Source organism: Microtus ochrogaster, linkage group LG3, assembly GCF_000317375.1.
Source record: "Microtus ochrogaster isolate Prairie Vole_2 linkage group LG3, MicOch1.0, whole genome shotgun sequence".
Taxonomy (NCBI): domain Eukaryota; kingdom Metazoa; phylum Chordata; class Mammalia; order Rodentia; family Cricetidae; genus Microtus; species Microtus ochrogaster.
In genome coordinates, this window is record NC_022029.1 from 1,240,959 (window position 1) to 1,268,221 (window position 27,263).

The 27,263-nt window shown below is 42.2% G+C and overlaps 1 protein-coding gene across 2 annotated transcripts in view; it reads left to right on the plus strand.

The window, feature by feature from the left end:
• Samd12 (sterile alpha motif domain containing 12) overlaps window positions 1-25,908 on the plus strand; it is a 377,093-nt gene extending 351,185 nt beyond the window's left edge. For both annotated transcript variants that reach the window (XM_013351260.2, XM_026785912.1), the window contains exon 5: window positions 24,511-25,908. In XM_013351260.2, coding sequence (XP_013206714.2) covers window positions 24,511-24,533 — 23 coding nt within the window. In that variant the 3' untranslated portion in view covers window positions 24,534-25,908. The remainder of the gene's footprint in view (window positions 1-24,510) is intronic.
• Window positions 25,909-27,263: the final 1,355 nt, after the last annotated feature.

The window sequence follows — 27,263 nt, forward strand, 5'->3', positions numbered from 1 at the left end:
AAGACACAATGAGCCAATTGGCAAGAAAAACCAGATCTCCTTATCGCAGCCCAATTCTTTGCCTAACTCCCAACTCAATCTTGCCGCGCTTTTATTGTGCTATAAAACGGATAACTGTTTATGAGATCATTCCTGGGCACATTACTGCTTTTACATCACATCAAAGAACTTGAGATGGGTAAAGATAGATCCATATTGATCTCAGAAACTCTGCATTTCTTCCCCTCATGGAATCCTGGAGTGAGGCTCATTTCGAGGATTGGGGCTCTTCCCTCATATAAATTACCTCCAACAAGTCTACCTGTATATGCAGGCAGGATGACCATGGTTACCCACATCGGGGAATTTTAAAATCGGTCTTCTGATTCAAGAACCCTTTACAGGTCTGAGTCACCAACTCTTACAGAAAGTTAGAAGTTACAGAATGTCACAATGTGCAGATGTCTTTAGCTCCAGGTACCCAGTGGGTCCCAGGGAACCACAGAAGGTACAAGAAGAAGCCTGTGTCTGTCTATCTCAGCGTCAGACCTGGGGACCACTGAGGCCTGATTGAATTTGGATGACTTCTACAATAGATCAACTGGAGAAGGAAGCAGATGTTAAAATGAAAGGGTTGCATTTGTCTTCCTGAAAAGAGTGCTTCCTTGTCTGTCAAGAGGACATGTTTGAGCTCATAAGCAACAGGACATACCTTAAAATCCTCATACTGATATCTCTTTGTTCTTCTGAAACTAGAAATGTCACTTTTCATAGAAGACAAGAAAAGAAAGGAAGACTACTCCATTGTGATATATTCCCAATGTGTCTGTGTTTTAGCAGAGAGAATGAATCACGGACATTACAGTCCATATTTCCAGTCAATAGAATAGGACATGACAGTGTTTTAGCAGAGAGAATGGATCACGGGCATTACACGCAGGCTCTTCACTTGACTAGTACCAGGCTGTATTGAGGGATGTACCACAGCAGAAGATGCTAGCACAATAGCAACTGCAATGCTTCATAAAGCTCTGTACCGCCTTCAAACACACTTTCCTGTACATACTCATCAAGAAAGCCTGAGTCAGTGGTAGCAGAGCTTCTTTTCATCTCCTCTTTATGAGTTAGAAAGCTGACATAAGAGAAGTTCATGACACCCAGGCCACCCGGCACGAACATTGGAGTCTGTATCCAACATCTTCTAATTTCTCCTGTACTCTTGCCATGGCATCTTCTACTGCCTGTCTACGGGATGCTCCACCACTGTGCCATCAGGACATCTTCTGTACATATGTTACACCAGATTGTCATCTTCCCCTCTCCAAAAAGCCCATGCCTCTTCCCCTTTTCCTGGCTTTTTTTCAAAACTTCCTTTCTTCCGGTCACAATTGTGGACACCTGAGAGGAGTACTCGAGCTTGGTCCTTTCTCACTGCTCTTTTTAGAGTTACTGCTGGATTTCCATGATCGAAATGCCAAACCTTTTCTCTCTGCTCTGCTGTCTCTAGCCCATTCTTGACTGAGGCTTTTATTTTTTTTTCTTGTTCCAAAGTAATACTCAGTGTATCACTAAATCATTGTTGAGCCTCATCTGGGTGCCAGACGTGATGCCTGGTACTCAGCAGAACACTGAGACCTGTTTCCATGGTACCCTGCTCTTCAGTGAAGATGTAAGAAAATAGTTCTTCCAGAAGATGTAGAAGGGAAACTGTAACACGCTACAAAGGCATATTTCTGAGTCATAAGCTATGGTTGCGGTATACCCAGGGTTCTAGAACATTCCTCATTCCCCGTGCCTACATGATTGAAAACAAAAGCAAAATTTTAATCCCAATGGTCTTTGTACTTGCCCCTTCATGCTCTGACTCCAAGCGCCAGATTAGGTTGCAGGTTCCTGCAGCCCCATTTCTCCCCAATCCCTCACTCAGTTAACTCATCCTATGACTAAGCCATATCTGATGGATGCATCTCTGATTTCATTCCGTTCCAGGAAGAGCTCTGCCTCTCCATTCATCCACATCTGCCTCCAGCGAACTTTTTCAGCAATGTTGTCATTCTCCTTGATATTCTAAATAGTGTTCTACTTTGCTTAAATAGCCCTTCCCACTGCTGAGTAATTACTCTGTGTGTTTCCCACACCGCTGGCATAGCCGCCCTCTTGTTATAATATACTTGCTTGTGTTTCTTTCTGCCCTATGCCTAACCTCCAAGACTGTAAACCTCTTGGTGAGCAGAGATCATTTTAACCAACAGAGTTCTGAATTTATGGTTTGTTCATTATGTAGCATCAAATATTAACTAGAAAATAGAGAATATAAGCATATCTAGACCCTTCTTTCCTTTGGTCATAAGTCTTTAATTTCTCAAAGCTACTCTTCTTATCTCGATTTAATTTCAACAAATTCTCCCTCCTGTTTTTTTTTTTTTTATTTCTTTAAAAGAGCCCATCCAGGTGTTTCCAAGGTCTTCATATCTTGACACAATTTATGACTTATCTGCAAAACATGTCTCCCACCCCCTGTTACTTAAGCCTCTGAGACAGTTGGGACAAGGACATGTTGATTACAGTAAAGTGACTGTATCCCAAAGTTAGAAAACTTGTTTTGGGGGGAAGAGGCTTTGCTCTTCTTGGATGCCAAGTCTAGATGGCACATCTCTGCAAAAGTTGCACGCATTTTAATTATTCCCAAATGGTTCCACCAGTTGGCTGCAAGAAGTTGAAAGATGAATGGTAAGTGGGTGTGGAAGGATGGTAAAACCCAGAGGCCATGGAGGTCCAAGGTGAAACAGCATCTTCTGGACATGACAGGACCGTTGCTTACCTGAACGTAGAACAGCAACAATTCTCCTCATGATTCCTATGCAAGCTCAAGCCCATCAGCATCACAGCATGGAATGGGAAAAGGGCTCACAATCATCCCCACCTTTAAATGAGACCCTCCTGACAGCTAATGATTGCTGGGAGTGGGTGGGTCACTTTTTGTAATGGGCGTGGCCTCCATTGGATGATGCAATACCAATGAGTATATGGGCAGCACTGATTGGACTCGGGGGATTTCAAAACAAAGAAAGGAGACCCTAAAGTTGAGTGTGGGGGGGAGTGTAAGAATATGGCAAGTAGATATAGGAGAATTTAGTGGAGAAATTGGTGACTATAACCTAAATACATTATGTGTATATATGAAATTCTTGAAGAATTAATAAAATACATATTTTAAAGAGAAAACAAATAAGAATTGAAAATAATTCTTTGGGAAAATAATTTTATAATATGATAACAATGGTACAAAAAAGTAGCAGTTAATTAAAAATAGACTCTTTAGCAGATTCTCTAAGAATATACAGTCTTCAGATATGTCGCTAAAGTGAGGTTTTCATACAGACTGTCAAGTTTGATATCCCACAGCCTAGCATCTATAGAAATCACAAAATACAGAACCACAGCCAGATTATTTATATTGGTCCAGATAATGTATAAACAGCTTTATAAAATCAATAATCCTTCAGAATGGCCGAGAGATGCATTGCTACCCACCCTTTTCAGCCCTGGGAGGAATGGGGTGTGAGCTACCAGAAAAAAGTTCACACAACTTTAAGCCTAAAATTCCCAGGCTGATCTCTCTATCTCTATTTGCCCAGATGCTAAACTAGCTTTATTATTTTATAGTATAGAGTATAAAATAACTCTAAAACAAGGAGATCATGCAGAAAGACAGGAAATGCAGAGAGAAATTCTGCCTCCTTTATACGCTATTGCATAACACATAACTTATAACAATGACTTTAGCAACAACCATATTTAGGGTTGAGGCAGTATTCAGTAGAATGATATTTTAGCAATACATAGCTTTACATGTAGTTCCCAGGTGCTCCCATGCCATTAGGCTGGCCTAATAGCTCAGAACCATTGTTGTTGACTTAGCAGGGATCATGGAAGCCATGGCTAAGCAAGACTCTTCTCTCTGTATATTCTCAGGGCTTCTCCATATGATCTTTTCACTAGTAGTTTGACTTCTAGTGAAAAATGAGAGTGCCCGTCCTCATCTAGCCTGGAGCTGTAGTATCTCAGCCCCCATCCCATTATTTGCTGGCCAAAGCAGTTAGAAGCCAGTGTGCATTCAAAGGAAGAGGAACTAGACCTGGGCTTCTGACTGAGGAGGCATCAAAGAGTTTGTTGCTGTCTTCAAATCCATCCAGGGATGTTAGCAAAATTACCTTGCCATATTTGAAGTAAGATTTCTACTTTAGATTAAATGGAACAGATCGTTTGAGAGGTTCATTACTTAGAAAACACTTGCTTATTGGGATAGCACTGAGCTACCTATTCACTGAAAAAGACCAAGAAGAAATAGACAGTCCGGAATCACCCTTTCAGGGATTTGCATGTGGATGTTAGGCCAAAACAAACGTGTAGCAAGCAAGCATACTCATGAAACAACATGAAGCCAAACATGCATCATAAAAGAGCGTGCACACAAATGCCTGCAGGGTTCAGATGAACAAGAGAAAGTGGGGGACCTGGCCTGAGTTCAATGGGAACTGTAAGGGGGCTGTGGGTTCCTTAAGCCGGACCTCTTAAGGACAGCGTTGCTCACTTCTGAGATGTTATTGAAGATGTGAGGCAAGGGTGGCACACCTGCTAATTTTCACCTGCCTGTTCTTCACCATTTAAATCTGGACCATTGTTTTCGGTTTTCTGCCCCTAAAGATGAACTATATACTTTAAGATTCATGAACACAAAAATATAGTTAATCTGAAATATCACTATTTAAAATGTGGCCTGACACAGTTTGGATGCTCACCTTACTAGACCTGGATGGAGGTGGGGGTTCCTTGGACTTCCCACAGGGCAGGGAACCCTGATTGCTCTTTGGGCTGAGGAGGGAGAGGGACTTGATTGGGGGAGGGGGAGGGAAATGGGAGGCGGTGGCGGGGAAGAGACAGAAATCTTTAATAAATAAATAAATTTGAAAAAAAAATGTGGCCTGACAAGAATTCTACCTCAGTGTCCATGGGTGGATAAATGGTTAAACTATGTAGCATGAACTACTACTACTGCCACAACTACTACTATTAGTCAACCTTTGAAATAACATATGGAACTGGAGAACATTACATAAACTAGAATAAGCCAGGGACAAAATGTGGATGCCACACAACCTTCATATGTATGTGATCTCATATGATTGAACACGAAGACGCAGAGGCTAGAACAGTGATTATCAAAGGTTTAGAGAAAGTAGGAGGAGGAGGAAGAAGATGGAAGATACAGTTGGAAAAGTTGAACAAACAATGTGGTTTTCAAGAGTTGTCAGAGAACATGGTGGCCATAGTTAATAATGAATATGTAGATGAGCATAAAAGGTAGACCTGAAAATTTGCACCATGAAAGGAATGTATAAAGTGATTGATATATTGGGGCTGGAGAGATGGCTCAGCAGTTAAGAGCACTGACTGCTCTTCCAGAGGACTAGAATTCAGTTCCCAGCACCCACCTGGCAGCTCACAACTGTCTACAACTCCAGTTCCAGGAAATATGACACTCTGACACAGACATACATGCAGGCAAAATATCAGTGCACATAAAATAAAATATAAATGATTTTTAAGAAGTGATTAATGTTTTAATTAACTCAGCTTAATTGTTCCAAAAAGTATACATATATGAAAGTGTCATGTTATATTCCATAAAGTGTCTTTTAAAATAGTAATTCAAAGTGTAGGTTGAACCCCTGTAAGAATCTGTGAACTATTTATTTTTGATCTACCATAAGACAAAAATTAAAAAAACAACCAGGAAGGAGATGTGTTGAGGCCCTCATAGCAACTTCCTATTGAAGCTGTCATGGGGTCACTTGTTTTCTGGATACAGACCAATACAGAAATGGCAGAACCTGAGCCATGGATTAGCCATGGTAGAGACAAAGTGTTAGCTGTAACTAGTAATATTACATATAGACACGTAATGACATAGAGCCCTCCACAGGTTAGGCCCTGTGGAGAACTTAGACATCAAACAACAGGCAGTGGGGATGCGTATGAGGGTATCAGAAGCATAGCGTGCCCAAAAATCAGAGTCAGGCAAGCACCAGCAAGAATTAGGCCAGAGGTCATTTCTGCAAAGGACTGTGGGCGTGCAGGTGTGCGTCATGATTCCAAGGGCCTCATGTGCTTGGGTTTACCTATTAGGAGTAGGGAGTCCTAGGGAGCTCCCAAACACAAGTGGGCCTCAGCGTTGACTTCCTACAATTTACTTTTCCCTGATCCCATTTTCTTTGAAAGACCTGGCTCAGGTTTCTGGTTCTTTAGAACCAAGCAGTGCAAGTGAGCCCTCTCCTGTGAGATCTGACATTTTTTGTCTTGTTAGTATTTTATACCATTTAATTTTTTTATTGTTAATTACATCTTTCCTTCCAAACACTTCAACTATATGGCAGGCACAATTTCCCCACCCAGGTCTCACTCTCCCTCTGTGGCACAGTCCTTTGCCCAAGATGATACACATTTGGAGTCAGCTGGTGAACAAGACAGGGAGTGTTTAAGGGATGCTAACTGGGTAAAGGTGTTTGAGATAGCTTACAACAAGCCCCTCTGGTGGTACACAAATATAATCACAGCACTTGGGAGGTAGAGACAGAAAAATCAAGAGTTCAAGGTCAGCCTTGACTGCAGAGGAAATTCACATCATCCCGGGCTACATGAAATACTGTGTAAGAAAAGAAGAGGAAGAAGAGGGAGATAAAGTATGGATTAGAACAAAAAGCAAGATTGTGAGAGATGAAATGAAAACTACTACAAGGGTCTAAGAGAGGAATCCTAAGAGCAGGGACTGGCACAAAAAAGCTATGTGGAGAGTGGGTTTAGTGGATGGATATTAGTGGACACACATTACACACAGGGTCATTCAGCAAATTTAAGTCTCACACAACATAGTGACACATACCTAATACTTCATCAAAAACTAGGAAGAATAAATTCTCATAGTTTACTTTTCCAGATTGTTCAAACTTACTCTTTTAAGACCTGCAATTAATCTCATAATTCTATTATTACACATATCGTGTATTCTTTACAAAATGGCGAGGTTGTTCTAAATAGATACACACTGTCCCGATTTACTGCTTTTTTTTTTCCTAGTTGCCCGATTGGCTACCAACTACTATTAGTTGGTACTGTCTGTTGGTCCTGGCTATTTCTGTCCTGCTACCTTACTTCACAGAACTTGTGAGCAAAGTTGAATGGGTAATACTTAGAAAATCATGACAGCCGTTTCCCTTGTAGCTTGTAAGTGCCTCGAAGTTTTCTCAATAGCAGATCTAGTGCCGTGTGAGACAGTTCTATCCGAGGCCTGCGCACTGTTTTGTAAAGAAGCCAACAGTAGCTTTGGGCTTGTGAGTCCCATTCTCTGTAGCAATGCTCAACTCTTCCATTATAATTTGAATGTGGCTGCAGGCAATACATCAACACGTGAATGTGGCTGTGTTCCAATAAAACTTTACTTACAATGCATGTGGTGAGCCATATTTGTCGCACTGGTGCTAGAGTTTTCTAATACCTGTCTTAAGTTATCGAAATTGCCAGACCTGAACTTTTGAAGTAGAGGGATTTGACTATTGCTTGGCTTATAAGAGAAATAAGACGTATATTTCCCATGTAGAGAAATTGAATTCATCTAACTTGGTCGTTACTGTTGTTTAGATGTTTTTAAGGAAACCAGATAAATTCTTCTATCAGATAGTGACTGTAGGGTGTTGGCCTCCTTGCTTAACCTCTTACCCAGGACTGGATCTCTCTGACCTCTGCCTTACCCTTTTGCTATTGTTCTACCGCCTTTGCCCTGTTTATTACTACAGGGCTCGTCTTCAGGAAATAGGCAGTATCATCAGCCAGCAAGTCGTGGGGAAGAATTATAAATTTATGAGTCCTATAGCTTCAAAGGAAAGAAACAACAGATGTTAGCATGGAATCCAGTGCTAAGTAAAACTTCAATTACTTCCCCCACTTCCCAATTTCTAAATGAAACAAAACAAGTCTGTAACATCCTTACACATGGTATATTTCTTTGAGACTGCAAAAAAAGCTCTGTCTCCTTAACCTCAGTTTGTACCGAAGATGAAAAGCTTGACCATGTTGTATCTTTTAAAAGTATTTATTTTATGCAAATACACGTATGCTCGGTTCTATGTGTGTGCATTATGTATATGCCGTGCCTACTGAGGTCAGAGAGGGCATTGTATTCTGGAGAACTGGAGCTCCAGATGGTTGGGAGCTGCCCATATGGGTTTTGGGAACCAAACAGATGTTCTCTAGAAGAGTGGCAAGTTACTATTCACCACTGAGCAATCTCTCCAGACCCAAATTCTGTTTTTGTTTTTTGTTTTGTTTTAATTTTAAGAGCCTACTTTAAGTAGATATAAATAATTTATGTGAAGTAGATATAACTATATTGACTCTAACTGATGGCTATTTATCAGTATATACCCTGGCCTGCAGAAAGATCTATCTATTTTAGTCAGGGAGGAGATTTAAGACAGGTTTTCTCTGCGGCCCTGAAATTCACTCTGTCGAACAGGCTGCCCATGAATTCGGAGATCTACTCTGACTTCTGAGTGCTAGGATTTAAGGCATGTGCCACCACACCTTTCCAGAAAGCAGGTATTATTCAAATATCAATCATATTAGTATCACCAAAAGATATTTCTGTGTGAGTCAAATTGTTCTTTTTTCTTTGTTTGTTTGTGTTTTCCCTTCTTTCTCCTTTCTTACTTTAATATTTATTGAAGACTTTCATATTTATTATGTGCTAAGACCTTTGTATAACTTTATATCATTGTTGCTGTTGTTTTGATGCTTGGTTGCTTTTCTTTTTTAAAAATTGTTCATTCATTCTTTACAATTTTACACATTTAGATAGAGAATTTTGTAACCAGAGACTGTTTGTTTATTTCCAGTCACCAGATCAGTAGGTTCTGGTGTCTGTCTCCTTTGGCTGCTACCTGGCATCTCCTTGACTCCGCCTACTCTCTCTATATACATCTCTGTTTAGATTTCCCATCTGGCTTTGCTCTGATAAGCCATTGGCCAAAATAGCTTTATTCATTAGCCAGTGGTAATAAAACATATTCAAAGCATACAGAGGGGAATTGCACATCATTTCCCTTTTCTGCCTAATTTAAAAGGAAGGTTTTAACTTTCACATAGTAAAATTACGTATAACAAAATAAGTATCAAGTAAGAATTGCAGTTATACTATTTAGTTAGTCATCTATCTTTGTGAATCTAAAGTTTTACATCTAATTTATCTCTGATCATAACTAAGGAAAATTATAACTATCTGTCTTCAACTCCACCAAAGATTCTAGAAGGATATGTTACCTAAGTAAACAGGAAGTACATTGTAAGCAACTTCCAAAATTCTAGAATTGACAGAGACATCTTGCTACCTGAACGAGTCAGCAAAAGTTCTTCTGTAATGTTGCGGCATTCATCTTCAGCTTACAAACCCATAGTATTCAACAGACTTTTCTATGAAGCAGGAAATTTAAAGATCTATTCTGCCTTGTAATAGCAAAGTTCATCAGTTGCTTAATTCTGTGTCCTGCAGAATGTTTGGCAGTGTTCTCTGTGAAGCAGAGACCCTGAGGAACCATCCCATCTTTTGGAAAGTTTAGCACTCAGTTTTCTGTGGGTCCTACAAGTCCAGTTCATACAGCATAGCATCAAACAGTCCAGGCAAGAGCAGTTTCTCACCCAAATGGCTAACTTTGTCACACTGAAGACAAATTTCATAATGAGTTTCTTCAATGCCCATCAACCTCTCTGAAGTAATTGGTGCTGCCAGAAACAGATATGTCTCACTATCAAGAAGGTCTAAGTTGGCTAGACTGGATGACTACAACAATCCACCTATCTCTGACCTCTGACACCAAAAGTGTAGCTACAGACATACACTACATTGTCCTGCTTTTATTTGAGTTCTGTGACTATCAACTCAGGTCACCATACTTACACAACAGGCGCATCTTCTACGCTCTGGCCTCTAGAATTGTAAACTTCCTACTGTACTCATTAGGTGTAGCCTAGTAACTGCAGAGTACTGAATAATTCTTAAAAGGTTTCACTTTAGGAAGCAGTGAGTTTAAGTTGACTTCCAGCTTCTGCTTCTTAAGATTCTAGAACAAGTCTTGCTCAAAGCTACTTAAAATTAACGTGGCAGTGGTTTTTTAACTATCTATTTCTACAAAACACATTGCACCGTATCTCAGCGGCTCCAAACATCAATGGTTCTTCAGGCATAATTTTGAAAATTGGAAAAGGCTTGATAAGGAACCCTTTATTTTTCATTCCCTGTCCCATAACCTGGGGCTGAGGATCGACGACCCAGATGGTTTGCTCAAATGGTGAGGAGTTAGTCTAACTAGGCTGTATGCTCAATGTGGGTGTCAGTTGAGACACTCAGTTTCCCGCATGTGGGGCTCTCCATGTAGCTTCTGGGAGGATTGATTGCATGTGACAACGTTTGAAAGAGGAAAGAGAAACAAACACACTGTAGTAAGAAAGAAGGAGGAAAGCAGAACCAGCACATTAACCATCTCTGAAATATTCTATTGAAGGAACTCATGACAGGTTTGGCCCAGGTTTCAAAGATGCCTTTCAAAGAGAGGTAGGAAGGCAAACCATGGTGTAGAATTTGCAATAAATAAGACCAGTCATGGTTTTATAGCTCCTGAAATATGAATTATACTCCAAAAAAATCAGATTAAAATCCAGCATTTTTATCTCTTTTCCAAAACATGAGATCGGGCCTCGGTGCCCTCTGGATCCTCACCAGGCTCTCACTACCCTTATTAAAAGGGGAGACACTTGAGATTTGTTGTGTGTCCACTGAGCTCGAGATCTATGATAAACTTTCAGTTCCTGTTTTCCAGTGTCTTTGAAGTGCACTTTTTCCATGATTTTAACATTTCTAGATTGTACATTTAACAGTCTAGGGAGGGTTATGACAACTGGAGGTCATATGGCAGTCTTCTGTGTAAGGATTTGGCTCTGATTGTTCATATTCTTATCACTTCACCCAAGTTTAATTGCTATTTAAAACAGATTCTGAAATATTACACTATAATTTGGCATTGAAGCAAAAATGTATCTCGCAAGCCAAAAGTCATGAAACAGCACCATCCGTGAGGCAAATTTTGACACTGAAGGTATAACCACAATTTAATATGTTTTTGCAAAGCAGAAATCTGAGCTTTGCAGTCAGATAGAAATACATAACAAATAAATGAAGGTGTGTCATGTTTTATTTCTGAAATCCATGCAGAGGGATTGCCTATCACGCTTGATGCTAGTACCCGAAGGCAGAGAAATTGCTGGTTCTTTAGAGCTAATGTCAGAAAGCATGAAGCAATAGCAGGCTGATATTGTTCCTTATGTCGGACTAGCAAAGCATTCTGTCATGGTTTAATTAGTACTGGGTTTTTGCTGCTCTGTCTTATTGGTACTTTTTTTTTTAAATGCAGCTTGGATAGTATGCTGGCTAGTTTTTATGTCAACTTAATGCAAGCTAGAGGGGGAGGGGGAACCTCAATGGAGAATATGCTTCCATTAAATTGGGGTCTACGCAAGCCTACAAGGAATTTTCTTAATTAGTGATTGGTGTGGGAGGGCCTAGCCCATCATAGGCAGTGCCACCCCCAGCGCTGGTGGTCTTGAATTTTATAAGAAAGCAGGCTTAGCAAGCCATAGGGAGCAAGCAAGTAAGCAGTACCCATGGCCTTTGCATCAGCTCCTGTCTCCTGGCTCTTTCCTTGTTTGAGTTCTTGTCCTGAGTCCCGTCAGTGGTTGATTGTTGCCTAGAACTATAAGTGAAATAAGCTCTTCCTCAACTTGTTTTTAATCTAGGTGTTTTGTCACTGCAGCAAAAACCCTAGCAAAGACAGATGGGGTGAAATATGGTGATAGATCTTATGTTTAAAAATGGCTACAAAACATCTGGATTCCCTTTACTTACAGAGGAGATGGCTGTCGCTCAGATGGCTCAGGGAGACGAAGCAGCTGGACTTCTCAGAAAGTCCACACAGGGGCAACTGTCGCCTTCATTCTCTCACACATGCTTCTCGGCTGTAAGACAACCTAGCTCGGTTCTGGAAGGATGAGACGCCGCTTGGTGCCATCCCTACCTCCTAGTATCCCAGCCGAACTTCAGCGTGGATAAAATATATTTACAATGCCCCAAACACAAACTCTTTAAGGGTAGTGAAATGAAACACACTTATTTTTACAGACTGTTTTATAAGGGCCACATAATACCAAACAATCAGTCACCATTCTGAAAGGGGAATAATTTAAAATATTAAATGCTTTGCAGTCCTTGAGGCAGGAGTAGGTTTGAAGAAGGTTTCCCAAACTGTTATGTTAAGATAGTATATTAAGCATTCCCTGACATCTTACAGAAGTGAAAACAATTATAGTTTTACCCTACACTGCTCACTGACTTGCAAAGTGTGCCAGGGGTTTGCTGTCTTTCCCTTGCCTGGGTCAGGGCCGTGTGGGGAAAGCATGGACAGCAGCAAGTGTCCACCTTCCTTGTCTTTACCGCCATGGCCAAGACAGGAGAAGAATCGCCCAGACTGCCTCTGCCATAATGTGAGAATCCCATCACGTTCTTATATGGTCTTTCTCTAGTTGTGCCGTGATCGCTCTGTTGAAAAGACTGTACTAAGTATTCCCGTGAATACAGTACAGTCCCCTTCTCCGAGAAGTGTCTAACTAGAAGAGAGATTGGGCAGAATTCCCAGTCCTATCTGTAAACAGCAGCAAGGGCTCCTGTGCCTCCTCATGTCTCAGGAATCTTGCCTTTCTATACTAGGATACAGGACGTTGTCCAGCCATCAACTCTCACTGTGAATACGGATCAGCATGCCAGGGATTGCTTGAAAATAAGAGTGAGGGTTATTTGATATTCATTCTTTATATACCCAGTGTTTAGCATAGAACATGAGATGGCAATCAGGAAATAATATTGACCCTATAAGAGATTGGACATGACCACAGTCCCGGACTTGTGAACTAGATGCGGTAGAATAGTGAGTTCAAACACACCCTAAGCTAGACTGTGGGAAAGATGGAAGTAAATAGAAAAAAAAAATGTTGATCTGGGCACAGAGCTCAATAGTTAGTTGCAACCTGGGGGAAATGGTGTTTGTTCTGTCTGTTCACACAATGGGATCATTCCGAGTTGCAGAACAAATCAAGAGAGGTTTAGAAAGAATATGTGACACCTTCTAATCAATAGGTAGACTCTAAACTGACCTTGTAAGAAGTATAAAACTAGGCAGGGACATATTGAAGGAAGCAGAGATCAGCATTTGACCAACTCGTCTGTGATGTGTTATGGATAAGTCTAAGGGAAGATACTGAGATATTCTGTGCTAGAGCAATCACTCGCTAGTTACAAGAGCTTGCAATCTTAGAAAAAAAGAATGCTACCCTGGAGCTAGAGAAATGGGTCAGCCACTAAGAGTGCATACTGTTCTTCCAGCTCAGTTCCCAGCAACCGCCTGCAGCACCAGCACTAAGGACTCCAACACCCTCTTCTGGCCTTTGCTGGTATTGCACTCATGTACGTATACCCACACATAAATAAACACCTACACACATATGGAAATTAAAAAATAAATCTTTTCCCAAAAAGGACAGAATGTTAACAGTGACCTCCGGATCTTGTCCGCAATGCTGAAAACATTTCCGTGGAAGAAATGCGATGCGTAGTACGTGGTTCCGGAATACCACAGACCATGCCTCGCAGGCTCCATCAATGAGTAGTTGTGTGCCCCAGCTTCTCTGTACTGGAGTACTCCCATTCCAAAGTGGAGCTGATAACTGGGTGGTGGTGGCACATGCCTTTAATTCCAGCACTAAGGAGGCAGAGGCAGGAGGATCTCTGAGAGTTCGAGGTCAGCGTGGTCTACAGAGCAGAGTTCCAGGTCTGGTTCTGTAGCTACTGAGAAACCTTGTCTCGAAAAAACAAAAATAAACAAAGTGGAGCTGATAATCCCCGAGCTATGATGAGGCTTCAAAGAGCAGACTCGCATAAACCCCATTGAAACAGCACTTTTTACACGACAGTATGGCACAACCGAGAGTTGTTATTATCCCTGCTCTTCTGTGCCCCCTGGTTCCCTCATCAAAACAGAGATAATAATACTAGTCTCAGCCCATTTCCTTTGGACCCTGACAGACTGAAAGGCAATTAAATGTGTGAAAGCAATTTGGAAGTTGAGTGCTGCACAGCAAGGTGGGACAAGGGCTGCTAACTGCCATATCCTTAGCAAAAAAACTGACCTCAAGAGCGACCACAAGGCAGGGAGCTTGTATCTGAACTATTGGCTGCAGGTGTGTGCACAGGAATGGCTTCTCTGGATACAGTATGTCAAGGTGAAGGCCTTTGCATTTGACTGGTCCAAGATTGCGTAAAGATGGGAGAGGGATATCTCAGCAAGAAATAAATAATGCTTAAACTCCACAGCCTTGCAAATCGGTGAAATCTCGAACATCCCGCTTTTGGACATCTGGGCTCTATTACCTGAAATCCCATTAAACCTTCAGCTTCATAATTCCATGTGGAAACTGGTAAATTGCACGATCCTGCTGATGGCCACCAGCCAGTTCAAGCAATTAATCACCAGAGTCCCCAAGCAGGTTTGTAACTCATGCCAAGTGGATTCTCAGAGGGGGAAACTGTACACAAAAGAAAGTGCCCAATCCGCACAGTTCCATAGCAACACACTTTGTAGCTCTGCCCACACAGAGAAATTATCTGTTATCATTAAGACATCCAAGCCTCATAACTTTTTCCTCAATGGAAATTAGTACTCACTAGCTCAGGGAACATCTCCAAATCTCGTTAACTGTAACGCAGACTGTAACCTGCTAACTCCCGTTTAGACAGAGCAAGCCCAGCCCTTTCCCCGCCCTCACTGTGTTCTCATTTGGAGAGAACTTGGTTTATACTGAGTGCTCTTTCTTTTCTTCCCTTTTCTTTTCTTCTCTTTCTTCCTTTCTTTCTTTTCTTTTCTCTTTTCTTTCCTTTTTTCATTTTTTTTTCTTTTTTTGCTATTGTTGTCTTCCTCCACTACATGCAACTGTCCCTTGTGTCTGGACCCAAGAACCAAAACCCACAGCACTGTGACCTTGGATCCTGATTTCAGAATCCTGCCAGACAGACTCCAAGGTAGAACGGCTCATAACAAGTGATCCATTCCTCCTAAGGTCTCTTGCTTGGTTTTTGCCAAGTCCAAGAGGTTTGAGTAAACGAGATAATCTTCTGCACTTCGGAATGTTTATAGAGTTCTCCTTAATTACCATTTTGTATATACAGTGACTCTGGGAACTTGTACAAAGGCAGAGGGGAAGCCGTGAGCCACACTGAAGAGAACAGGAAGAAGGCAGGTGTGGACAAGAACAAATTTATAATATGGGTGACAGCATAGGGAGTTCCCCTTGCTGGGTGACTTTCTTTTCTGAGGCCGTCTTGCTCAATCTCTGTCTTAGTTCAATTCTACAGTGTTGCAGCCACTTGGCCCACACAGACATGTAAACATACGTGAAGTAAAATTAAAGCTAAAAGTAATTTCCATGGGCTGGAGAGATGGTTCAGAAGGTTAAGAGAACTTGCTGTCAGACACAAGGATGTGAGCTCAAGTCCCAGCACCCCCATAAAAAGACAGGCATGGCAGTGCACCTGCCTGTATCCCCAGTGCTCTGCTAAGAGGACACAGGCAGATCTCTGAAGCTGTCTGGACATCCAGTTTAGCCGGTGAGCCCCGGATTCAGTGAGACACTCACTGAACTTAATATAGTGGAGGGTACTAGAGTAGGAGACCTCACGCGACCTCCACACAAGTGCATGAAGCCACACACCCGCATACACTCACACTTATCAAACATGCTACACCCAACTCCACCACCACAGCCACAGAAAAGGTGTTTCACGCACTCTTCATGCTTCAAGTGTCCAGTAGCTAATGGCTACTGTACTAGAACCATTAGGACACATCCATCACTGCAAAAATCGAAAGTGTCCAGTGCTACAGTAGTTGGGAGCCCCCTGCCTTTGCTGCTCAGAGTGTGGTCCATGTCCTCGTGGCCACTAGTAAACCGCAGGATCGACGATATGCTGTCCTGTTGTTCAGCATACACTGAAAGTTAAGAATCAAGTGCTGACGTGCCCTCTGCTCCAAGAGTGTGTGCCCATGTTCCAAATTCGCTGTCACTTTGATTTGCAAAGCAGTGTTTCATGAAAAGATTCTTCTGACTCCCTTGACACTAGGCACTGAAAAGAAGAAACACCAAGTGCACCTGGTAGACTTTTGCAGAAGAGTGCTTTTCTCTTTTCTCTTGAAAAACTGGAGAAGATTTTTTGTTTTACTATCATTCCTTTTCCAAAGAAGAGAATCTTAGGTACGAATACTCTTCCACGGAAGAAGCTGTTGGATTAACCAACAGGGAAGCTCTTGAGATTCAATAAGGCTAAATAGTGCAAACAGGCAAAGAAATAGATGCATAAATAAAGAAACAATCAGGAAGAAAGAGAAAGCAGGTTTGCTCATACAGTTGACAGACAGGCAAGCAGAGTTCGTGCTCTGTGATGAGTAAGCTGGGGTAGAGAAGCAACGAGAGAAAATAGAAAACAATCCTTTAGAATGTTCTCAGCCAGCTGGCTGGTGCTGTAGAGGAGGGGAAGTTCAATGGCAGATAGGACTGAACTTCAAGGTACATAGCCGTGCTCTCTTTGGTTCATTATTGCTTGTGCAAGTGGACTGAGTTTTCCTCTGAAAGGATGTTGGGGCTCTTAGAACGGCTGTCAGAATGTAATGACATGAGACACTTGCGTCTATCCAGTGCAAAGGATGGAGTCACGGGGTTACCGCAGACTAATTGGCTGTACAAATGCATCCCTGCAGAGAGCAGCTGGCCGGATGGTCCTTTATCCCCAAAATGCATCATTTCGTATTTGTGTGGTACAAGGAAATCATCTACTGCTGTCAGCTGGTATCTGGTTCACGCTAGCTATACAGCAGAGGGAGGTTCTTTCTGGTTGCCAGGGCAAATGATTCCTAAAGACCTAAAGCAATGGATACCCTAGATGCTCATAGACTTTACTCTGTATACTGAAATCTCTGCTCCAGTTCTCATTAAAGAACAAGAAGGAGCTGCTAACTTTGCTCGTGTAGCTGTCTTTGTATGTTTATTTGCATGTTCATGCTCTCATTCCACGAACATGTCAAGAACAACTTTGACATTCCTCACCACCCCCATACACATACTGCACAGAATGAGAAAAGTGAGACATACCTCTTCCCTGAAAGAACTTGAGGTTCATAACAATTTCCAGAGCAGCTATAAACACTTCCATCCCCAGGAACATGATTAGAAATTCAAATCTATGGTCCATCTCTAAAAGGAGTGGACCTAATTCCTCCCATTTGGAGCTCAGAGCAATGTCTTGAGCTCCCTGGAACACTTCTGAACAACATGAAGTACTAGCCTGAAGACAGATATACCATCAAGTGATGTTGGTACAAGACAAAGCAAGTTCTAATAGACTCACAGCATAGGAATTTGCAACCCCTCCAGCCCTGCCCCCTCAAAGCGCTGTGGGACACTTCAGCCAGTGTCCAGGGGAATATGTGTACGCAGAAGCCCGCAGGAAGCATAAACTACTGGAAGGCTAGGACATGCTCAGGTCCCTGAAACTTTGCGTAAGTTAGATAGCTTGTACAGGTCTCCAAGCCTCCCCTGCCTGCCCTACACTGCAACCCAGCACTGGATCACTGCCTTGTATTATATCCAGGATTCTGGTTATTTTGTTATGTGAAAAGAGCAAGGCTATAAACCACATTTTCCCACAGTCGATACCACTTTTCTCTGTCTGAAGGACAAATAACTACTATTTAAATACTGGGGGAAAGACGTGGGTGTTTTCGTGGACGGCTGCCAAGCAGACTTCATGAGCATTACTGCTCCTCTTGTTCAACATATAGCTTTCCAATCTCCCCCCTGGACATTCTGATCCACTACAGGGGGGAGAGAGCAAGACAAAGCAAAAACTCGGAGAAGCTCCCAGAGGTGAGTCTCAAGCAGGCATGTTGGAAGACCTGCGGTGCAAATGTCAGCTTGTAAACCCCGGAAGCTGAAAATGCAATTTAACCTGTGTGAATCAGAGCTGATTTCCAGAAGGTTTGCTTTAGGCTTGTTTTCCATAGTCAGTCTTTTAAGTGTAGAGGCTAGGGCGATGGCGCGAGGAGCCATGGGGAAAGAGTAAGAGAGAGATTTTAAAATTTGTAAAAATGCATACAATAAACTTTTATTGACACATAGTAACTTTATATATGTATGGGATACACTGTTGTAACCTCATGTGTACACAGAGTAATCCAAGCAGGGTAACTAGGACTGGCTAGGCTTCAGATTTGAATAGACGAAGGAATAAGTAATGGATCATTCATGTTTGCTGTTGTTTGCTGCTAGGGCATTGGTCTTATACTCTTAGCTTTCAAGCTTGTAGATCATGAGACTTCTGTTTCCATAATTAAGTGAGCCCGTTCCTATACTAAGCCTCTGTCTTATATATGTTTGTATATTTACAAACACATATGCGTGCATATATATGGATACATCTATGTCATCAATCATTTCTGTTTCCATGGAGATCTCTGAGTTAATAAACTCAGTTAATGAACATCATGGCGGTAACAGTAAACAGGAGCATTAGCCAAGTACTCACCACGCTCCTAGCATCATACTCAAGAACCTACGTCTATTTTGCAGCAACCAGTAAGTGGGCATACTAGCTTCACTCCACAGATGAAAATAGCCAGGCTTAGAGAAACAGATTGCCTAGGACAGGCTGCAGCAAATGGGGCAAAGACATGCAAAGGTGCTTGTTTATTCCAGAACTATTAAGTAGGAAATACACTTACATAGGAGGGAAGGACTCTGTTGCCATCTCTCATCCCCTGATCCCAGTCTCTATTTTCCTATAGAATGTGGTTGACTCCTTGTACGGTAAGAGGAGGAGTGGTTCTGTTGCCCGACTCTGCAGTTCTCACGGCCTCTAGGGAGTTCCGAAGGGTTCAGAACGGAGGGAACGCTCCCGTACTTGAAACTACCTGTCTCGAAAAAAAAGAAAAGAAAAGAAAAAAATCAAATCTGAGGCCTACCCCCATTAGCTTTGCCCAACCTTCCAACTAGAACACTGGTCTCTCACACAAATATCTTCATCTGCACAGCATGATGCTTTCCACGTTTCTAGGCCATGTGAGAAGTTACAGGCTAGTGTCTAAATATAGCATCAGCTTTATTGTTACTCTTCATGCAAGTTCTGTGCCATTCTGACACCACCCTGTTAGAGATTCTGACCTCCATCTTCCCACAACCAGAGGGTAAAAATCGATCCCTTAATCACGTTCTCGGTGAGAAGATACCCTCTTAAGTCTTTTGGGGACGAAAAGTGATAGAAATCGAACCAGCAACTCCAAAACCACATATGGTATCTCCTACCAGAAGCCCTGATCACAAGGCTTAGTTTGATAGCCCCATGCCATACGCCATCCCTTGTCCTCCTCTTCTAACTTCTTGCCTGCATACTAATTAATTAATTGAGCATACCTGCCTAAATCATCCGGTCTTGATTCTTCTAATGGCATGCCTGTGAGGGTTCTAGAAGTTAGAAGTGATTTGGCTTTAAAGGTTTTGATTGCCCTGAATATAAAATCAAATAAAAATGAGAAAATGATGAATAGAAGAGAGGAGTGAGGTTGGAAATTAGCCTTATTGCCTGTGCAGAGAAGAGGCCCACTTAGGTTGGTTTTTATCTTGACCTATTTTGAGAGTGATATATTTGGCTCACAACCAAGAATAGAAAATAAGCAGGGATCCGTGTCTGCCGAACCAACCCCAGCACGTTTGACATTTCGAGCTGGAGGCGTCTTTGTTGGGGCGCTCTCCTACGCATTCCTAAGTGTTTAGCGGTGTCTTGACCCCGACTCACTGGGTGCTGGTAGTAACCGCCGTGAGTCGCGACCAGAAATGTCTTTCAGACAGCGCCAGTTGTCTACCCTGGGGCAGAACTATACCCATCTGAGAGCCACTCAGCCATACTGTGAAAGGCCATACACTGTTAAAAGAGAAATGAACTAGCTTTCTGTGGGTTAAACCGCTTCTACGGCACTCCGTCGTTTGTGTTTAATGAAGATTCTTTTACACAGTGTAATTCCTTGTTTTCTCACTTCTCTTCCTGTTAGTTAGAGAACTCCTTTTCCTGACATGCATTCTTTCTTACAGTCGGGAAGGACTTTTGGTGACAGCAGATCTGGGGTCTGGTCTCAGTCCTGTGCATCCTAACCACAGGGTGGGGACAAATTTGTGTGCCTGCCGTCCTCTGAGCATGTGCTGATGAAGACCTCCAAAATGGCACTCTCGCTCAAGCAAACACTTGTCCATACAGTCTTGGTTGGCCTGTGGTGGCTGCTCAGTACACGTACACCTGCCTACTGGCTGTTAGATTAAGCAACACTGGCACTCACTCCCACCTGCTGTAAATTCCAAACAAGGCTGAAAGCAATTTGGGCCCACACCGAAGACTTCGAACTTGACTTCCACGACAGACATGTCCCTTTCTTTCTGAATGGAAGACTCTATAAATACCTCCTCTCAAGGGAAAAGTTGTATTTGCTTTTCTAAGAGCATGAGATGTGGCGTTATCGGACAGAGTATCTTTCCTCCAAATATGGTAACCCTTCATCCCCTGTTGCTGGGGTGAAGGGAGGTAAAGCTCAACACTTAAGTCCTGAGCCCTCTGCCAGGCTGCCTGTTGCCTGCCAGGGGAGTCACTTCCTGCCTTTGAAGTGTTAGAAGCTCCCGTTATCAGGCCACTGTCTGAGGTCCGCACTAATCTAGAGAGCGGAATCAGAGTACAGTGGCTGTGGCCTGGCAGGTGGGGAGAGGGCACAATGGCCTGACATCTGGACATTTTCTTTCTTTTTCTAGCCCTTGAACAAGGAGATATTTGTATCTCTGATCTCCCAACGAAACTTTGGGAACCTGTGATAGGAATAAAACAACAGAAGCTGTCACTCATCAGTTATCTCCTATTCGCTAAACATGGTGCAAAGGGCCTTTCCTCTGGGATCATTTTGTCATCACGGCAACTCAGCTAGGTAGAGACTATGTGACCTATTTTAAAGACTGAAAAATGTCACAGCCAGCAAGTGATGACTTTGGAAGTGAATCGAGATCCTTCCAGAACCCATGCTCTTGACTACTGGGTTTGCAAAACTTCCCTACTTAGCCCATATTCTGGATCAAATCTGGTTGAATCCAAAGAATGAAACTGAATTACTGGATTAAACAAGCAAATAATGAGTCTTCCCCAATATTATGCCATTCTTAATTTCCCAGCTATATCTTAAGGACGGAGTATATATCTGATCCTGCATAGTGCTTTAACAAGACACAAGTAAGATATGGCTTCGCCCTCAGAAAGTCGAAGGGGAAGGTTAAGGCATTGCTTCTGACCTCCAAACATTCATGGTGGTATATGCATGCCCATACACATATATACGCAGACACAAAAAAATTACCACTTCCAAAAAATATCGATAGCAAGGGCAGAAAAGCCTGCTGTGGAACGTATGTGATAAAATGACTAAGGTTCAAGGTTTTTTGTTTGTTTGCTTTTTCACTTTTTTTTTTCTAGTTTTTGAGACAGGGCTTCTCTGTGTAGCCCTGGCTGTCCTGCAACTCACTTGTGAGATCAGGCTGGCCTGGCCTTGAACTCACAGAGATCCAACTGCCTCTGGAGTGCTGGGATTAAAAGTGGGCACCATCACACCCAGTTTAGGTTTGAGTTTTAATCTAACTGAGTACTTGTGTAAATAATGACTTCTTTTTTCTCCTGAGCCTAATACAACATGGTGACTTAGCTAAAAGACACCCAACACCAACTGCAGAAGCCATTAACGAACAGTGAAGGTTGATCTAATGTCGTAGAAAGATGTAAAAGGCAGCATTGTGCCGCAATGTACTTCCCCCTTTGGCTATTTCTCTTCCCAAGAATTCTGCTGATGAAGTCACAACCCAACATCTTGTCAATCCTGAAAATGTGTCTGTGGCCTCTACTGCCTTTTATATTCATAGTCTATCAGAATAGTCTATCTCTATCCATCCTGATACAGATTAATTTCTACTCCAATTTCCTACCCTGCCTATCATCGCCTTTCATTATGCTGATTGGGCTTGTGGGTAAAGACAGAATCCCACCCAAGAAAGGGGAAGTGGGAAAGACTCTGGGCACTTGTATTTTGTATTTTCAACCTGTCACACGGTTACATCACTAGGGTAGAACTGCCTATCTCTAACAATAACTTGGAACCTAGGTAATCTTAGGCTAGTAACTCTCCGGGCTTTGATTTTCTTATTTGTGAAATGGGGGGTGCCTTTTCCTATTCCTAAGAAGAATATTGGACACTGAAGGCTAAAAACATTAAATATAATAGACTAAGGTTAAGTCCATGAATACGACTTTAACACATCTGCCCCCATGAGCTCTTGGAAGCCCATGTAGACAACACAGCTATTTGGCCGATACACCTAACTGCAATTTCCACACAAAGGTGTACGTCTAGTAACTCAGCCGGGCTCAGTCTGTAACTGTCATTATTCCTGCTTGAATTTATCTCATTGGCCTTTTTCCAAGCACATACATCTCCCAGATCTGATTGCAACGACAGCCTCAAGAATATTGTGCTGTGCTGTGTCAGCATCCATGAGATCTATGCTGTGCTTCAGGGCTGTATGGCTTCCCTATAGGCTGACCAGGATGTTTTTCCCCACATTACTGTCTCTCTCTCTCTCTCTCTCTCTCTCTCTCTCCCTCTCTCTCTCTCTCTCCCTCTCTCTCTCTCCCTCCCTCTCAATGACAGTGGAGTGTCATCTCTGTGTGAAAGAATGAAGTATCGTTTTTCTAGGTAGAACTGGTGAATGTCAGCTACCATGATACATTAGTGAAACTTGTTTGGGAGTGTGCACATAGTGGGCCTCATTTTTCCTACTGTTTTGCAAAGTATTTTAACAATCACATGAGTAGCACATTTTCCATTTTCACTTACCATTCATTTATGCATATATTATGTTCTATATTATACTATATCATAACTGCTTAGCCTGTTGCTATATAATCATCAAAATTAGTATGATTTTAACGATCCATCTTATTAGTTACTATAATTTGCTTAACTTAAATTTGTACTATGATTTGCTTAACTTAAATTTTTCAACAATAGCCTCCTTTCCAGCTTTTCCTGTAGTATAAACAACCTCTAGCTTACAGATTTTTGCTCAGAGCTTCTTTCATTTTTCATATTTTCCCTTTGGGTCCAGTCCTAGGAATGGGATCCTTAGATCAGAGGATATAAATTTTTAATGATTTTTAAATAAATGGATGTTATTTTTCCAGTTTACAATGCCACGAGCAACGTATTAACATTCTGCTCACATTCCGGCCTTATCAGAAGCGTGTGTTACTATTTGATATTTAATACACTTGCAAGAGGACCTTTTGTTTTGCATTTTTCTCATAAATAACAAGTTTTAATCAAACACTTGCTTACAAATTGTGTATCTTCTTGTGTTTTGTAGAGCCAGCTCTCCTCACAAACCTAGGAATACTTCTTTTCCATCAATAACTCCTGCTGTTGCTCAGTAATTTTGTGGATTAAATAAAACTAATGTTGAGTTCTTAGAGAAAGCATTCATGTATACTCATAAAGATGAATTATTGAGGACCTGTATGTGGAGAACAGTGTATGGAACAGCCAGATAAAATAATGGGGAAATTCCAAAGTTAAAATGAGGGTAATAAATCTATCCCAGAATTCCAAGTCTGAAGCAGGACTACAGTTCCCATAGTTCCAATCTCTAGGCAGATTTGAAGGGCTTCTTCTTTCTAGCCCCAAACCCAATGTCCAAACTCAGGCGCTCTTAATCATACTGCTTCTAATATTTCCTTAGTGATTTTATTTAGAATTCCTAATGAGTGAAACCATCCTTACACAAAGACAAACAGACACACACAGACATACACACACGTCTTGCGCCATTTCCAAACTCATACTCCTAGTGCTTCAGGGCCAGACATACATGTAGCTCTAGAAAATGATATAGATTCCTAGTCTGATACCCTGGCAAGGGACTGAAATCCATGTCCAGAGACCCAGTTTTACCCTCCAGGGAATGTGACCTGGCTCTTGAAATGGGCGTCTCTGTTTTGCCAACTGGTACAAAGATCTTTCATGACAAGTCACCACTAATCCATCCTGAGTTGAGTAACCCTCGTCTCGGCCAGCCCTTTCTCTTTGACCTAAGGGTGTTAGGGTTTGTTCAAATAAGATAATTGTTACATGTTGGTATGTCAGATTATAAAGGAAGCCACTAACCATATTCCCCCCCACCCTTCTTCCTTTCTTGCAGCCTCAGTGGAAAGTTCTCCATAAACACAGTAGCCATGCAAGCCGCTGCCCGGGCATGAGCATGGCCTGTTCCCCAGAGAAAGACTTACTCTTGGCACTGCCAGAAGAGATCCTTGGAGCGTGGACAGATTAACTGGATTATCTGAGAAGATGCCTACTCAATCAAGATCATGAAGTTTGGGAGGATAAAAAAATTCATCTTGGTTTGCCGTGGATTTTCAAATGAGGTGCATAACATACAGTGCCAACTCGTTCCAAGTGGTCATTGGCAGGCCATTAGCTGGAAAATTACTTCCAGTTCTCATCACTGTGCATAACTCAAGTTCCCCTTGGGCTCTGTCTGTGCCCTTCACGACAAGTCCTGTGTTAGCATGGCAACTACTGGATTTATTTCATTAAGCGTACAGATGGCATGATGTTTTAGAAAAACAAATACAAGAGTTCTGCAGTCTCCGTGGAAGGGTTCACAATATTATGCCCTGGTAGGAATGTAAACGCGTCTTGATTGTGTTAGTTGTAGTGTCCCAAGGTGTTCTGTCTAACGCTGAAGCACTTTATCTGAGAACACGACACTGAGCTGAAACCGCATCTGGTACATGTAGAGAAACAAATGTCTCCTCTCTTCTTTCTAACTCTTGTCTTATTTCTGGCTCAGACTGTCCAAGACAAACTCCACTCCTAGTATACTCTCAGTGTTCTGTGGTAGATCATTGTAAATATGGCCACGATACTGTTAGATTTCACTTGCTGATGCTTCACCGGATAACTGGATTACTTACAGCACAAAGGGAAGCCGAAGCTAGCAAGTCTGGTAACTGGACTCTTTGAAGTCTTGCTTCACTGTACCCAGGAACAACTTCACACATCACATCATGACACACTTTACAGGATGCTTCTCTCTGGCCCATGCCTACACACTCCTCGCCTACAGAGGAGATCTTCCAAACACAAAGACTCGTGGATTAATGCCAAGGGCAGCAGAATGCAGCCTACCTTAGTGGACCCACTTCCACCCTTAGGAAAACTTCCAGAGGTCAAGTTTCAAATCACAGTTCCAGAGAGAAGCATCAAACGACCTCACTGTGTGCCCAGAGAAGTAAAATATTCAGCCCACAGTAGGTTTTCTTCCTTGGCACAGAACTCACTCTTCCATGATAATGCTTCCTGGGATGTATATATGACTTTTTTCTTTAGTTCTATCCAACAACAAAGCACAGTCCTGGGAAACCTGTCCATTCAGTCAGTGTTTTTAACCTGAACACCAGAGAAGTGTTCATTCATATTGATTGCCCCCCTTGTGATACATTAGCATCTTTTCCCTGGACATTGGACCTTGGCTGAATTAAAACACAAAAGTGTGTCATGAACACTCACTAACCTAACCTGGGAACCCACAGGCATCAGAGACTATAAATTGCCTTTGGTAGAATTGCCATTTTTACTATGTTGATCCTCCCAATCCAAGAGCAAGGGAGGTCCTTCCATTTTCTGGTAACATCAGAGACTAATATTTACAATGGGTGTAACAGTATCTGGTACCCTGCCAGCATAAACAAGCAAGACATTTTTGCATTGTCCCCAAGCCCTCATTCTCTGTCCCCACTTGCGGTCCCAGGAAGTGGAAAGACCTGAATACACATAGGATCATCTCTCTGCAGGGTGGCTCCTATCAGATGTGAGCTAGAGAGGGGCCTCAGAGAAATGATAGCTAACCGTGAGATCGGGACCTTTCCACCAGAACCGTCAAAGCAACCACAGACCATCATTCTCTAAAAAGTTGAAATCGGTAATGCAAGCCCAGGTTGCCATGGGTCCCGCTCTATGACCCATCCATTTGCCTTCGTTCCGCCAGCCGGGTTTATGTGTCCCTTCATGCCTTCTTTTTGTCCAGCAAGCAAGCATCTGTTGAGGGACCACCATGGGCCATGAACGGTACTGGGTCAACTCTAGTACAGAAGGCACATTCTTCCTGCTTCTGTTGAATTCTTTCCTTCAAACACTACTCTCTTTTTTTCACAGCACAAACTGAGCTGAGAGATCTAGACCCACCCTCCTCACCTTGCCAGAGAACATAGGAAAATGCTCGTGATGACAACAGGCAGATTCCATTCCTGAATGAGTGGGCAGCTTCACAATACATCTAGAACCTTGCTGGACAGCCGGCTAAGTTGATCAGAACTTTCCCCAGCACCTCCCAGCTGTTCTCCTTCATGCCCACCCCACTCTCTATAGTCCCATCCTTTCTATTGACACTACTGTTTATCACTACAGTGCATTCTCTGAGATGCCAGTTCTCTAAATATCCCCCCAATGACCCAGAATTGGTCCTAATGAGTCCTCTAAACCCTGCCAGGTCTGAGACACTGTAGCTGGGAATTAGCGAGTGGAGTCAGTGCCACTTTGAGACTCTCGCTAAAACCCTCAGAAAACTGATGCCTATTCTGTGCAGATGTCCACTAAGTGATCATAGACCGTTGTTATTTGGGCTGATGCAAAATAATCTGAGCAATTAAAAGAAAAAAGTTACCTCTTTTTATGGAGTCAGAGGAATACTGTAACATTTTTGAAAGATAATGGGTGAAGATGGAAATGGAAAAATGACAAAATGAAGGCCCTTAAAGACCCCAGTTGAAAAATGGTGTCTCTTAAAAAAAAAATGCCTTAATTCCTGGTACAACCTCCATATTTGCATATGAGCCCGTACTGTTTTCCAAACTGTCAAGCACTATTTGAAATCATTAAAGGTTTGGAAAC